The following is a 16,679-nucleotide window of genomic DNA, read 5'->3' on the forward strand; positions in this document are numbered from 1 at the left end:
ATGTCAGTAGGCTCAGTACTGCAACTTGGTTGGAATTTTTTTTGTTGTGTGAAAAACCAGACACCGCTCAAGTTCCAGGAATTATTTCTGCTCCTTCACTTCCTGTGTTACTGCTCACCCCTGACCTCGCTGCTGTGAAATCACAAATAGCCCTCGTTAGTATCTATAATAGCAATTTGTTCCGTGTACGGATAGAGTCTGTGTCGCTGTTTCTCATAGTTGATAAGGAAACATTCAAAGAATGCTCAACAAGCCATCAGCCACATAGTCTGTAGCAACTGTTCTTTCCTCTCTTCCTGTTTAAAAGTAACTTCCTTCAGGGAGAAATGCACCCCAAGGTATGTAGGTCCAGAAGTTCCACAGGAAATGGTATCTGTTTGGTGCTGACAGAATAGTGTTTTTGTCACTTGGCCTGCCAGGCTGTAATGAGCTTCCTGCTGACATGAAGGATGATTTACTAATCTAAATGCCATTTCCATGAGAAGTGTGTTAAAGAGTTTTGCAGAGGATACTAAAGTTAGCACCCAACAGTTGTCCACATCAGTTACCAAACTGCTACAGATTTTTTCCCCCCAGTGCCATTAGATTTATAATTGTAGAAGTACATTCCTTGGTGTTCTTTAGTGAGACTGAACTCAATATTTCCGACAGTAAATGTGACAGTCACTGAATAATGAATATTATTTTCAATGGATCTGCACTACAGTGTTAACAGTAGGTTTGTGGGTTTAATGTACTACACTATCATTTGTATGAATGGTAAAATTATTTGTAGTATCTTAAATCTTGTATGTTGGACATTTGTTTCAAAATGGGCATCCTGGTGTGTTTGTCCAAGTGGATAAATCTGGTTAGAAAGCCTGGAATTTGTGTATTGTTGCTTTCAGTTTTCAATTTATACATGCATGCTTATTATTTCCGCACCGAACTATAAAACAAAATTGTAGTTGTAATTTTCTCACATTTCATGACAATATGATTTTAAGGTTAAATTTCTCAGTTGATGAAGCCGCTGTTTTGTTGGAAATAGTTGGGGGTGTGACCGCACATAGTGCAATAAGAACTTAAGACAGGAATAGACCTCGCAGTCTCTCAAGCCTGCCGTACGATTCAACACGATCATGGCTGATCTTCAGCTTCGGATTTACTTTCCTGCCCACCCTCCAAAATGAAGCTCATGATTTAAAAATGAATACATATACATCAAGAATCGATTTACCTTTGCCTTAAAAATATTCACTGACCCTGCTATTAAATATTTTAAAGGCAGAGGTATGCCTCTGTTTCTTGACTAATAAGGGAATCAAAAGGTATCTGAGGTAGGCAGGATTGTGGCATTGGGATCACAATCAGATCAGCCATGATCCAATTGGATGGCGGAGCAGCCTTGAGGGGCCGAATGGCCTACTCCTCCTAATTCGTATGTTGTACAAAAAGCAATTACTAATGTAGCATCGGATCCACATCAGAACTGACTCATTTTTGCAACAGTTGGGAAAATATCAAATACGTTTGGTGTTTAGCTACTCACTTGTAAAACATTACACTTGCTTAGAAATAAAATATTTGGAGAGGAAGATAGTTTTTTGTACCAATTTTAAAAATCCATTTTACGAGCAAATGAAGTAGGAGTAGGCCATTCGGCCCCTTGAGCCTGCTCTGCCATTCAATAAGATCATGGCTGATCTGATTGTGGCCTCAACTCCACATTCCCACCTGCCCCTGATAACCTTCCACATCCTTGTTTATCAAGCATTTATCTAGCTCTGCCTTAACAATATTCAAAGACTCTGCTTCCACTACCTTTTGAAGAAGAGAATTCCAATGATGCATGACCCTCAAAAAAAAATTTCTCCTCTTCTCTGTCTTAAATGAGTGACCCCTTATTTTTAAACTGCGACCCCTAGTTCTAGATTCTCCCACAAAGAGGAAACATCCTCTCCACATCCACTTTGCCAAGACCCCTCAGGACCATAAAGGTTTCAAGCAAGTCGCCTCTTACTCTTCTAAACTCCAGTGGATGCACCAACCTTGTCCACCCTTTCCTCATAAGACAACCCGCCCATTCCTGGTATTAGCAGTGATTGTTACAAAAATTGAATTTTGTACCTTTGTCATAAAGTTGAATTTTATTTTATCCGAAATACATTTAACTGTATTTGGATTGTGAGAGTGGGCAAGAAGTTAAACTAAGTATGGAAATATTATTTTGATAAGGTTCAGATGTACTAGGTTGCTACGACTTTAATCCTTTCCTGATGAAAGTTGGACAATTGGATCCAAAAGCATCTTTGAATACCTTTAATAACAATATATTGTAGTGCAGCTATATCATTTCAGAAATAGCTTGTCCAGTGCTAATATACACAAAATCCAGGCTTTGAAACCAGATTTAATCTCATTCACTTGACTGACAAATGCAATAGGACTTCTATTTTGAAATGCCTGATATAGTCACAACATTGAAAATGTTACAAATAATTTTACCATTCATATGAGTGATAGTGCAGTACGTTAGATATCAAACTACTGCGTATTATTTTCATGGAAACAATTAAATTTTGTGATACATACTGAAGAAAATCAAATCAAGTTATTTTTCCTCCAGAGAAGGAAAAGGTGAGGATCCACAATCTCTCTTTCTAACCACATAGACCTGGTAATGAATTTTTTAAAAATACATTTTAAAAAGCCATTAATTTGAGAGAAATAAATAATCCATTGGTGCAGTTAAGTATAGAAGAGCTGCATGCTGAAGTTTTATGGGGTAATTGCAATATTTACGTGCATTTTTTAAATGTTCCACTGAAAGTATACTTCCCCTTGTTATTTTTATCTCCTGTTGGCTTCATCAGTATTTCTGCAATTTGTGAATATGCAAGCATATTATCCTTCCTGTGCAGTTATTTCTAGTGTCAGTTTCTGTTAGAGTATTTCCTGTTGGAGTATTTCTCACCTTTGACGTCCTTTTATTTCTCACTGAAAGCAGCGCCTTTATCTTAACTTTTTGTATGATTATATTTTGTGTTAGTCACTTTCTTTAAGGAGGACAAGAACTTTGAATTTAAATGCTATGAGAAAATTTAGAACGGATTCTGCTCCCTTGGGTTGGGGAGGGGTATGGCAATATTTTCTTTTCCTCGCATATTTATTTTAAAGCAGGATTGTTTCATTTACTTGGGAATCTTTTATTTTTTTTATTATAAGATAGTTGTTCATGCACCACAGCTTGTGTAGAATTTGTTTTATATATACAATCTAAAGATGGTACAAGAACACAAGAAATAGGAGCAGGAGTAGACCATATGGCCAGTCAAGCCTGCTCTGCCATTCAGCGCAATCATGGCTGATCTTGGGCTCGATCCTAAATGATTGGCCCTTTATCCTGAGTCTGTGCCCCCATGTTTTAGACTCTGCAACCAGTGCAAACAATCTCTCAGTGCCCACCTTATCGAGCCCCTTCAGAATTTTGTAGGTTTCAATGAGACTGCATTCTTCTAAGCTCCAGGGAGTATATGTCCAAATTAGCCTCTAGTCAGAGGACAACCCTCTCATCCCAGGGACCAATTTAGTGACCCTTCGTTGTACCGCCTCCAGTGCAAGTATATCCTAAATGTAGAGACCAAGCTGCACACAGTATTCAGGATGTGGTCTCACCAAAACCTGGTACAATGGCAGCAAGACTTCTTTATTCTCCAAGCCATTCACCATCCTGACTTGGAACTATATCGCCGTTCCTTCGCTGTTGCTGGGTCAAAATCCTGGAACTCCCTTCCTAACAGCACTGTGGGTATACCTACACCACAAGGACTGCAGCAGTTCATGAAGGCAGCTCACCATCACCACCTTAAGGGGAATTAGGGCAATAAATGCTGGCCTAGCCAGCAATGCCTACATCCCATAAATGAATTAAAAGAAAGTACTCCAGTCCCCTTACAATGAAAGGCCAACATGTCATTTGCCTTCCTAATTGCTTCCTGCATCTGCATGCTAACTTTCTGCATTTCTTGTACAAGTACACCCAGGCCTCTTTGAACAACAAACTTACAAGCTTCACACCTTTTTTAAAAAAAAAATTCTACTTTTCTACTCTTATGACCAAAGCGAATAACTTCACACTTCCCTATATTATACTCCCAACTGCCATCTTGTTGCCCACTCACTTAATCTGTCTCTATCTCTTTGCAGCCTCTATGTTCTCCCCAGCTTGCCTTCCCACCTAGCCAAGGCCCTAGTACTGATTCTTGCAACACTGCACTGTTCACTGCCTGCCAGCATGAAAAAGCCCCATTTATGCCCACTCTCTGCTTTCTATCTGCTAACCTATCTTCTATCCATGCTAAAATATTACCCCCAACTCCATGAGCTCTTATATTTCCTATTAACCTTTTGTGTGGCACTTTATCGAATGTCTTTTGGAAATCCAGGTATACTACATCGACTGGTTGCCTTTATCTACCTTATTAGTTGCATCCTCAAAAAGCTCCAATAAATTTGTTAAACAACTCTTTCCTTTAGTAAAATCACGTTGACTTGTTTTAATCATACTATGCTTTTCTAAGTGCATTGTCAAGACTTCCTTAATAACATATTCCAGCATTTTCCCGACAACTGATATTAGGCTCACTGGGCTATAATTCACTGTTTTCTCCCCCTCCTTGTTTGAAAAGTGGTGTAATGTTTGCCAACTTCTAATCTAATGGGGTTGTTCCCAAATCTAAGCAATTTTGGAAAATCATAGTCAGCACATCCACTATCTCTGCAGCTATCTCTTTTAGAACCCTACGGTGTAGGCCATCAGGTCCTGGGGAATTGATGGATTTTAGTCTCTTAAGTTTCGCCAATATTTTCTCTCTGGTAAGCAAGTGAGTCTGATGAAACTAGGAGTTCATACAGTGTCATGTATCATTGGTACTCTCTTGGATATTATTTCAGACAAAAACAGCAATTTTAGCCCTTTTTGGATTGAAAATGTTATTGACATTCTAGATTCCTTTTCGGTATAGATAGAGGAAGATTCTGTCTAACCCATTACCCTACCCTTCTATTTTTGTGTACAGTTACGATTTTTAATTTTGTGCATGAGGAAGCCCTTGCCCCTCAATATGTGCAAATGTTTGCACACTCCCAGCCAACCCGCTTATAAACCTCAGAAAGATTTTGGTCAGCTAACCAAGGGAAAGCAATGCTATTATTTCTGAATGAAAGCAAAATACTGCGGATGCTGGAAATCTGAAATAAAATCAAAAAATTAGAGGAAAAACTCAGCAGGTCTGGCAACATCTGTGGAGAGAGAAAGAGTTAACGTTTTGAGTCCATATGACCCTTCTTCAGAGATTTATTATTTCTGGAAATGCATTCATCTTGGTATATACAGCAATGGAGGGAGCCTTGGCTTAGTGGTAGCATTCCCACCCCCTGAGTTAGCGGTTTATGGAGTCGACCCCCATGCCAGACACTACCAGGGATTGGAGAAGAGTTCCAGTCTCTGAATACTGGGTACTGGGTTGACGTCCAGCGCACACTTCCAATAGGAGTGGAGTAGTTCTGGCGAGCGGGAGACCAGCCTCTAGCCTCTGAACGCTGGGTTGATATCCAATGGAGTACTTGTGTCGAGTGGAGTGGAGATCCGCCCATTGCAACAAGTCAGTTTTTGTGGTAAGGAGTTATAAAGCGGGCAGTGAGAGTGTACAGGTCAAAAGGAACTTGGTCACAATGACAATGGACACAATCACATGATGTGGTGGATATCAAGAAGTTGAAGAAATGGGTTGCTTCATCTCATAGAAGCGAAGAACAATAAGATATACTATGATAGTGAATATAGAAATCTGATGCCCTGAGGCACCCCTTGAAATTGCCCTGAATTAGAAACCCAGCCGTAAGAAGGATCCAGTGATATTATGTAAAATGGAGAAACTTTGCTTTAATTTAGTCAGGTCTGTCAACCTGGAAAAAATGACATTTCCTACAGGCTAATTTTTTTATGCATTCTCCAAATGTTAAAGAATTAATGTCTGGCAATGGCAATATATCAAGAGCATCACTTTTCAATGCTGCTGTTTTAGAATGAGTAAAACTGAAAGCAGTTTTTCCAAAATTGTGAAGTTTCTCTCCCAAGAGTATTTTCTTGAATAAAATGTCCATGACTCTATGCTATCTGAGTTCATTGCCTGAGCACTGAACTGTGAAGAGTGGATAGTGTTTAATTATTGCTTCAGAAACCCAAGCTACTGTGTCACTACCACACAGTGAGAATCATCATTTATGCCTGACAGGAAACAATATTAATCAATTACTGACAGTTCACTGTGATATCATATTTACAGAAGCTACCAGTTTAATTTCCTGCATGACATCCGGCTGGTAATACTGTGGTAATAGCTTCCTGCATTGATGCATCAAGCGTGCTTTGTGTCTTGTTTTTCTTTTTTCTGACTCAGAAGTAATTCCACAAAATCTACCAGCTATGACTGGCTTAGTTTGTGCTTTCTTAGTGTTGAAGGAACATGTCTGCATTGTATTCATTGACCACAGTGATGGTACTCATTGTTTGTCATTTTGAAACTCGCTTGATTTAAGTAAGTGTTTACAAGGATGTTTCTGTAAGTCACTAGTTCATCTTTTTTTTTGACACCTGAGTTGTAAGGTCAAAGATTGATTCTGCACATTTCATTTTTTAATGTGGAATAAATGGCATACACCCAGTTTTTGTAATGTAGAACTTATTCCACTGGTTTTATGAGCTAAAAACCAATATAGGGCCTGATTTGTGTCCCAGTGTTCAGCACCAGGAAACAATGAAATTACGATTGATCCGTTGCTTTACCTAGTTTCCCATGTGTGCCTCATTGCTGTAAGAAGGTCAGGAGGAAATAATGGAGGAGAACGTTGTTCTGAGAACTGTTCTTCCTTCAACCAAATCTGAATAGCTTACTTATTTCTGTCAAGATCAGTATACATCATAAAGTATTCATTTTTTTGAGGAGTTAATGTATGAAACAAATTAGTATTAATCCAATGATTTTTAAAAGCGGGGACTGAAAGCGCAGAGAGAGAGCAGGAGTTCACTCCAAGAGTTGGCGAGAACAGTGGGGGCCTGAAAGCATGGAACGAGGAAGAGAGAGAGAGCAGGGGTTCATAATGAGAGTCAGCGAGAACAGCAGGGGCTAAAAGCACGGAGCGAAAGAGAGAGCAGGGGTTCACAACGAGAGTTGGCGAGAACAGCGGGGGCTGACCTCTAACCAGTTTCCACATTCTAAAACAAAAATCAAGGTGTGACATCACAGGGGAGCAGGTACATGATTGGCTGGTGAGTATCATAACATAAGAACTAGGAGCAGGAGTAAGCAATTCAGCCCCTCAAGCCTACCCCGCCATTCAATACGATCATGGCTGATCTCATTTCGGCCTCAACTCCAATTTCCCGCCCTCTCAACCCATTACTAATTAAAAATCTGTCTATCTCCTCCTTAAATTTATTCAGCATCCCGGCATCCACTGCACTCTGAGGTAGTGAATTCCACAGATTCATGACCCTTTGTGAAAAGTAATTCCTCCTCATCTCTGATTTAAATCTACCACCCCTTAGCCTAAAACTACGGCCTCTCATTCAAGAATGGCTCACAAGAGGAAACATCCGCTCCACGTCTACTTTGTCTATCTGCTTTAGCATCTTATATACCTCAATTAGATCTCCTCTCATCCTTCTAAACTCCAGCGAGTATAGGCTTAAACTGCTCAATCCCTCCTCCATAAGACAAGCCCTGCAACTCTGGAATCAATCCAGTGAACCTCCTCTGAACCGCCTCCAATGCAACTACATCCTTCCTCAAGTAAGGGGACCAAAACTGTGCACAGTACTCCAGGTGCGGTCTCACCAATGCCTTGTACAGTTGCAACAACACTTCCCTATTTTTATACTCTATTCCTTTAGCAATAAATGCCAAAATTCCATTTGCCTTCCTTATTACCTGCATACTAGCTTTCAGCGATTCATGCACGATGACACCCAGATCCCTCTGCACTGAAGCATTCTGAAGTTTCTCTCCTTTTAAATAATAAGTCGCCTTTTTATCCTTCCAACCAAAATGGATAATCTCACACTTATCCACGTTAAGCTCCATCTGCCAAATTTTAGCCCATTCACCTAACCTGGCAATATCCATTTGTAAATTTCTTATTTCTTCATTGCCACTTACTTTTCCACCTGCTTTGGTGTCATCTGCAAATTTAACTATAGTACCTTCTATCCCTGAATCTAATTCATTAATATAGATTGTAAATAGTTGGGGCCCAAGGACCGAACCCTATGGTACCCCACTAGTTGCAGCTTGCCATCCAGAAAAAGACCCATATATCCCAACTCTCTGCTTTTTGTTGGTTAGCCAATCCTCTATCCAAGCTAATATATTACCCCTAACTCCATGCAATCTTACCTTGTATTAATCTTTTGTGTGGCACCTTATCAAAGGCCTTCTGGAAGTCCAGATATACTACATCTGCAGGATTCCCATTATCTACTTTGCTTGTCACATCTTCAAAGAACTCTAGCAAATTAGTCAAACACGATTTACTCTTCATAAAACCATGCTGACTCTGATGGATTGCAATTTGACTTTCCAAATGCCCCATTACTACTTCCATAATAATAGATTCCAACAATTTCCCAACGACAGACGTTAAATTAACTGGTCTATAGTTTCCTACTTTCTGCCTCCCCCCCCCCCCCTCCCCCTTTTTGTATAAGAGTGTTATATTAGCATTTTTCCAATCCACTGGAACCTTTCCAGAATCCAGGGAATTTTGGAATATTATAGCCAATGCATCCACTATCTCTGCTGCCACTTCCTTTAAGACCCTGGGATGTAGGCCATCAAGTCTTGGGGACTTGTCACCCTTTAATCCCAATAGTTTGCTCAACGCTTTTTCTCTAGTGATGGTGATTGTTCTAAGTTCCTCCTTCTCTATACCCTCTGCACTACCTGTTACTATTGGGGTGGTACTAGTGTCCTCCACCGTGAAAACTGAGGCAAAATATTGATTAAGCGTCGCTGCCATTTCTGCATTCCCCACTATTAACTCCCCAGTCTCACCCTCCAAGGGACCAACATTCACTTTAGCTACTCTCTTTCCTTTTATATACTTGTAGAAGCTTTTGCTATCAGTTTTTACATTCTGCGTTAGTTTTCTTTCATAATTTACCTTTGCTCTTTTAATTATTTTTTTTAGTAACCCTTTGTTGATCTTTAAAAGTTTCCCAATCTTCCAGCCTGCCATTAACCTTTGCAATTTGGTATGCCTTAGTTTTTGCCTTTGTTATTTTTAACTTCCTTGCTTAGCCATGGATGCTTTTTCCCCCTCTTACCATCTTTCTTCCTCTTTGGAATGTATTTTACTTTGGAGGAATTGAATATCTCCTTAAATATCTGCCACTGTTCATCAACTGTCCTACCTTGTAGTCTTCCTGCCCAGTCCACTAGGGCCAAATCTGCTCTCATGCCTATGTAGTTACCTTTGTTTAACTCCAGAACACTAGTGTGGGACTCAAGTTTCTCGCTCTCAAACTGAACTTGAAATTCTAGCATGCTCTGATCACTCTTCCCCAGAGGATCCTTTACTATGAGATCATTAATTAATCTCATTTCATTACACAAAACCAAATCCAGAATAGCCTGCTCCCTGGTTGGTTCCACAACATATTGCTCCAAGAAACAATCTCTAATACACTCTATGAACTCTCCCTCGAGGCTACCCTTGCCAATTTGATTTGTCCAGTCTACATGCATATTAAAATCACCCATGATTATTGCTGTTCCTTTCTTACATGCTCCCAGTATTTCCTGGTTTATATTGTGCCCTACTGCTGAACTACTGTTTGGGGACCTATAGATTACTCCCACCAGGGACTTCTTTCCCTTGCTATTACTTATTTCTACCCAGACTGACTCTACGTCTTGCTCTCCTGTGCCTACATCATTCCTCACTATAGCACTGATCTCTTCCTTTACTAACAAAGCTACACCACCTCCTTTTCCTTCCTGCCTATCCTTCTGAAACACTGAGTACCCTTGGATATTCAACTCCCAAACCTGTTCTCCCTGTAACCACGTCTCAGTAATCACCACCAAATCATACCTATTTATCTCTATTTGTGCTGTTAACTCATTAGTTTTATTCTGAATGCTACGCTCATTCAGATACAAAGCCTTTAAGTTTGCCCTATTGTCAATTTTCCCTACTCTTATATGATTCTTTGGTGCAATATGGCGTTCACACACTTCTGTCCCTTCCATTCACTTTTTGGTAACAATCAGCCTCGTCACTAACCTGCACTCTTGCCCTCTCCTTAAACTTTGATTTTTTTATATGTCCATGCAACTGAACACCACCCCCCCCCTGCCCCCACTATTTAGTTTAAAGCCCAATCTACAACCCTAGTTATGCAATTCGCCAGGACACTGGTCCCAGCATGATTCAAGTGGAGCCCATCCGAACGGAATAGCTCCCTCTTTCCCCAGTGCTGGTGCCAATGTGCCATGAATTCAACACCAATCTTTGAGCCACACATTTACCTCTTTAATCTCATTGACCCTGTACCAATTAGCTTGTGGCTCAAGTAGTAATCCGGAGATTACTACCGTTTTGGTTCTGCTTTTTAATTTAGCCCCTAGCTGCTCGTATTCCCTCAGCAGAACCTCTTTCCTCATTCTGTCTATATTGTTGGTACCTACGTGGACCACGGCAACTGGATCTTTCCCCTCCCACTTCAAGTTCCTCTGCAGCCCAGATGAGATATCCTTAACCCTGGCACCAGGTAGGCAACACAGCCTTCAGGACTCTCAATCCTGGCTACAAAGAACAGTATCTATTCCCCTAACTATGCTATCCCTGATTAGAACTACATTTCTCTTTTCTCCCCCCCACTTGAATGGCTCCCTGTACCACGGTGCTATGGTCCGTTTGCTCATCCTCCCGACAGTCCCCACTCTCGTCCACACAGGGAACAAGAATCTCAAACCTGTTGGATAAGGGCAAGGGCTGAGGCTCCTGCAGTGCTACTTCCTGGATCCCTCTACCTGCCTCACTCATAGTCACACCCTCCTGTCCCTGACCACTGGTCGAATTTAAAGTAGTTAATCTAAGGGATGTGGCTGTCTCCTGAAACACAGCGTCCAGGTAACTCTCCCCCTCCCTGATGTGTCGCAGTGTCTGCAGCTCAGACTCCAGCTCATCAACTCTGAGCCAGAGTTCCTTGAGCAACCAACATTTGCTACAGATGTGGTCACTAGGAACCACAATGGGGTCCACCAGCTCCCACATCATGCAGCTACAACACATCGCCTGGCCCTGCATCTTTATTTAATTTACTTAGTTTTTCAATTTGTTTTTAAATTTCCTACTGGTCTTTAGTTTATCAGTTCGTAAAATAGTTCTCCTATTTACCTTTAATCTGATAGCAAGTTAGAATAGAGATTTAAAATCTTTTTAAAATCAACTGGAACTCGCTCTCTCTGCTGAGTTGAAGCTGAAGTGTTCAGCCTCCGATTCTGGGCCCCAGTATTCACCTTTTAATCTGAAATCAACTTAGAATAGGTAGTTCAAACTAGCAGTTACTTACCAACCAATGAACTTACGATTTTCCTGTGATGTCACTCTTTGTTTTTGCCTTTGCTTTGCTTGTCTTCCAAATCGATCATTTATTTGTAATTGTAAGGTTTGATTAGCATCAGTGCGGTTTAAAAATAGTAGTAAGCTTACCCTGAGTAGTAGGATTAGTTAATTATAAAGTAAATTAAGAAAAATAATTAAATTAGTTAGCACGTAATAAAAGAGCACAAAAGGAGCCAGGAGTTCAAAAGGAGCTAGTTGTGGTGCTGGTGGCAGGTCTCAGTGGGCCGACCAGATTAGGAGAAAATCAAGTGTGATGTCATAGGGAACCAGAGAGGAGCCCAGGAGATAAAAGAACGTGAGAGGGAGGGAGCAGCGGGACTTCATAAAGAGACACAAGAGGGAGAGGAGGTGACGATTGGTGAGTGATAGGTGAGTAAACACTTAATATAAAGTTTAAGATATGTCAGTGTAGCTTGACCATGTGGAATGTCCATCTTGCAGGATGTGGGAAGTCATGCAGGCACAAAGTGCCCTCGATGACTATATCTGCGGGAAGTGTTACCAGCAGAACTTGCAGCGGTGGCTGGCGTCACTGTGGTGCATCTGCAAGACTGAAGATTACGTGGATAGCACGCTTAAAGAGGTAGTCACACCGCAGCTAAGAAGTACACAGAGAGGGAATGGGTGACCGTCAGAGTACCTTAAGAGGAGTAGGCAGGTAATGCAGGAATCCCCTGAGGCTATTTCGCTCTCTAACCGCTTTTCCATTTTGGACACTGGTGAGAGAGAGAATTCCTCAGAGGAATGTAGCAAGAGCCAAGTTTGTGGCACCACAGGTAGCTCAGCTGCACAGGAGGGGAGTTGGAAGAGTGGAAGTGCTATAGTGGTAGGGGATTTCATAGTTAGAGGAGCAAACAAGTGTTTCTGTGGCCGTAGATATGACTCCAGGATGGTATGTTGCCTCCCTGGTGCCAGGGTCAAGGATGTTACAGAACGGCTGTAAGACATTCTTTTGGGGAGAGCAAGCAGCCAGAGGTCGTGGCCCATATTGGGACCAATGACATAGGTAGGAAAAGGGATGAGGTCCTAAAAGCAGATTTTAAGGAGTTAGGAAGGGAGTTAAAAAGCAGGACCTCAAGAGCAGTAATCTCAGGATTACTCCCAGTGCCACACGCTTGTGAGCATAAGAATAGGAAGATTGAGCAGCTCAACACATGGCTGGAGAAACGTAGTAGGAGGGAGGGCTTTAGATTTCTGAGGCATTGGGATCAGTTCAGGGGCAGGTGAGACCTAAACAAGAAGGACGGGTTACACCTTAACAGGACTGGGACTAATGTTCTCGCAGGGAGGTTGGCTAGTGCTGTTGGGGAGGGTTTAAACTAGATTGGCAGGGGAATGGGAACCTGAGGGGATATTCAGAGTGCAGAGGAGAAAAACTGGCAGTGGGAAGTAGTGAAGTATTAACTGATAAAGAGGATATATCAGAGAGTAGTATCAAGGTAGAGAGAATACTTGGAGTGTTTGATAGAGTTAGAGTAGGCAATAGTAAGTCATTAGATGAGGTCAGAATAAAGGGGAAAGTTAAAAAGCCTAAATCAGGGCTAATGGACATGTATGTGAATGCACAGAGTGTGGTTAATAAGATTGGTGAACTGCAGGCACAGGTTGACAAATGCAATTATGATATCATTGCTATAACAGACCTGGTTCAAAGAAGGGCAGGGCTGGGCATTAAATATTCCCAGGTACAAGGTGTTTAGGAGAGACAGGAAAGGAAGAAAAGGTGGTGGGGGTGGGGGGGTGGGGGGAGTGACAATATTGATTAAAGATGACATTACAGTACTGGAGAGAGAGGATTTTCCAAAGGGGTCAAGGGCAGAATCTCTCTGTCCAGAGGTAAGGAATGAAAAAGGTGCAATAACATTGATTGGTATAGTTCATAGACCACCAAGTATTGGAAGGGATGTGGAGAAATAAATTTGCAAAGAAATTAGAGGTGCAAGAATTATAGAATAATCATAATGGGAGACTTCAATTATTCAAATAATGACAGGGATAGGAATAGTACAAAGGGACAAAAGGGGTGAAAGTTCCTGGAATGTGTTCAAAATAATTTTCTGCAGCAGCATGTTTCCAGTCCAACGAGAGGACATGCACTTTTGGACCTGGTTCTGGGGAATGAGTTGGCTGAAGTGGATCAGATGTCAGTCGGAGAGCCTCTAAGGGACAGTGACTCTTGTATCATAACGTTTAGGTTAATCATGGAAAAGGACAGGGAACAATTCAGAGCAGGGATAATTAATTGGTGGAAAGCCAACTTCAGTGGGATGAGAATGCATCTGAGTCGAATGAGTTGGAATCAAATGTTGGCAGGAAAGACAGTGGCTGAACAATGGGCCACCTTCAAAGAAAAAGTATTGTAGACAATGTCAAGGTTTATTCCCTTGAAGGGGAAAGGTAGGACAAATAAACCCAGAACGCCCTGGATGAAGAGGGAGATAGAGCTGAAGATGAAAAGGAAGAAATGCACATACGACAGATGTCAGGTAGAAAATACAATGGAGAATCAGGCTGAATGTAGAAGGACCAGAGGGGAAGTGAAGAAACTAATAAAAGCAGAGAGAGAGCATGAAAAGAGGCTGGTAATGAACATAAAAGGGAATCCCAAGGCCTTCTACAAGCATGTAAATCATAGAAGGGTAGTTAAAGAAAGAGTAGGGCCGATTAAGGACAAAAAAGGGGACTTGCATGTGGAGGCAGCAGAAGTAGCAAAGATATTGAATGGGTACCTTACACCTGTCTTTACAAAGGAAGAAGATGCTACCCAGGCTGAGGTGAGCGGAGGTAACTGGCACACTAGAAGAACTTACAATCAAGAGGAAGAAGGTGTTAGGCTATCTTTACTTAAAATAGATAAGGCACCAGGACCAGATGAGATGCATCCAAGGGTACTGAGGGAAGTAAGAGTGGAAATTGCAGAAGCACTAGTGATAGTCTTCCTTGGACACAGGGGAGGTGCCAGAGGACTGGAGAATTGCGAACGTTACACCCTTCATCAAAAAGGGATGCAAGGATAAAGTTGGTGACTACAGACCAGTCAGTTTGACCTCAATGGTAGGGAAACTTCTGGGAACATTAGTACAAGATAAAATCAATAATGACTTAGACAAGTGCAGGATAATTAGGGAAAGCCAGCATGGATTCATCAAGGGAAAATCATGTTTAACTAACTTGCTGAAGTGTTTTGAGGAGGTAACAGAGAAGGTTGATAAGGGAAATGCTGTTGATGTGGATTTTCAAAAGGCATTTGATACAGCGCCACATAAGACTTGTGAGCAAAATTCTAAGTCATGGAATAAAAGGGAAAGTAGTACTTGGATAAGGAACTGGCTGAATGACAGGAAACAGGTAAGCAGTTGTTTTTCAGATTGGAGGAAGGTTTGTAGTGGAGTTCCCCAGGGGTCAGTGTTGGGACCCTTGCTCTTCCTAATGTATATTAATGACCTAGACTGTGGTGTGCAGGGCATGATTTCAAAATTTGCAGATGATAGGAATATTGGAAATGTTGTCACCTGTGAAGGGGACAGTCTTGAACTTCAAAAGGACATAGACATACTGGTGGATTGGGCAGACAAGTGGCAGATGAAGTTCAATGCAGAGAAGTGTGAGGTGATTCACTTTGGCAGAAAAAATATGGTTAGAGAGTAAAAAATAAAGGGGGAGCCACTAAAGGAGGTGCAGGAACAGAGAGACCTCGGTGTATAGGTACACAGGTCATTGAAGGTGGCAGGGCATGTTGAGAGAGCAGTTAATCAAGCATATAGTATCTTGACTTTATTAATAGGGGCATTGAGTACAAGAGTAAGGAGGTCATGTTGAACTTGTATAAGACACTTGTTAGGCCTCATCTGGAGTACTGCGTCCAGTTCTGGGCACCATACTTGAGAAACGATATGAAGGCTTTGGAGAGAGTACAGAAGTGAGTCGCGAGAATGATTCCAACGATAAAGAACTGTAGTTATGAGGATAGATTGGAGAGGTTAGGACTGTCTTCCTTGGAGAAAAGAAGGCTGAGAGGAGACTTGCTAGAGGTATTCAAGATCCTGAGGGGTATGGACAGGGTAAATAGTGAGAAACTGTTCCCAATCAAGAGAGCATCAAGAACTAGAGGGCACAGATTCAAAATAATTGGCACATGTGAGGAAAAGATTTTTCACCCAGAGATTGTTTGGAGTCTGGAACAAACTACCTGAAAGGGTGGTGGAGGCAGGTTCGATCGAGATATTCAAAAGGGAGGATTGCTACCTGAAGGGAGAGAATGTGTAAGGTTACGGGGATAAGGCAGGGGAGTGGGAATAGATGGAATGCTCTTTCAGAGAGCCAGTGCAGATTCAATGGGTCGAATGGCCGCCTCCTGCACTGTAAACATACTGTGACACTGTTATTAGTGAGTATCAATATTAAAATTGTTTCCAAATAGCAAAACTTATATTCTTGGCACATGGTCTTTCTTTCAGGTAGTTTTTACATCATGAATAGATCTGTTTTTAAATCTGTTCACTGGATAAGATACAGATAGTAAGAACAGATTGGTTGCAGATGTAAATGCAATTGGTCAGGAGCCGCTAAATTCTCTGTGTATACTGTAAGCTTTGTTGCTTAGTGTCTTCCTTTGCCAGACTTCACTTAGTAGTGAGAACTGTTTGAAGTTGGACATCATACAGGAAGACAAATTAAGCTAATGTCTTTATGCACACACAGCACATTGGAATGCAGGAATGATATTTTCTTTGTTTTTTTTTCCCCCTTCTGTCAATTGATTGCAGTCAAGAGCAGCGGAGCCGAACTGTGCCTCACACTTAACGGACCAGGTGAGCAGCTCCCTTTATCCTCCATGCCCAGTAAGCTCCCGTGGAATGGACCCAGCCAGGGGTGAACCTGTAACTAGTCCTCTGGAGGAGCACACAGGTATCCCACCAAAGCTTGCCAGCACATTAGGGCACATTGTGGAGCAGCTGGATGTTTTAACCCAGGTGAGTGATTATAGAGGTGAAAGATCTAACTTC

At 41.5% G+C, this 16,679-nt stretch overlaps 1 protein-coding gene across 2 annotated transcripts in view; it reads left to right on the forward strand.

Moving 5' to 3' along the window:
* Positions 1–16,679, forward strand: part of poc1b (POC1 centriolar protein B) — a 108,496-nt gene that overhangs the window by 78,932 nt on the left and 12,885 nt on the right. For both annotated transcript variants that reach the window (XM_078567769.1, XM_078567768.1), the window contains one exon: positions 16,440–16,646. In XM_078567769.1, the coding sequence (XP_078423895.1) occupies positions 16,440–16,646 (207 nt within the window). The remainder of the gene's footprint in view (positions 1–16,439; positions 16,647–16,679) is intronic.

Source organism: Cetorhinus maximus, chromosome 22 (genome assembly GCF_964194155.1).
Source record: "Cetorhinus maximus chromosome 22, sCetMax3.hap1.1, whole genome shotgun sequence".
NCBI classification, from domain to species: Eukaryota; Metazoa; Chordata; class Chondrichthyes; order Lamniformes; family Cetorhinidae; genus Cetorhinus; species Cetorhinus maximus.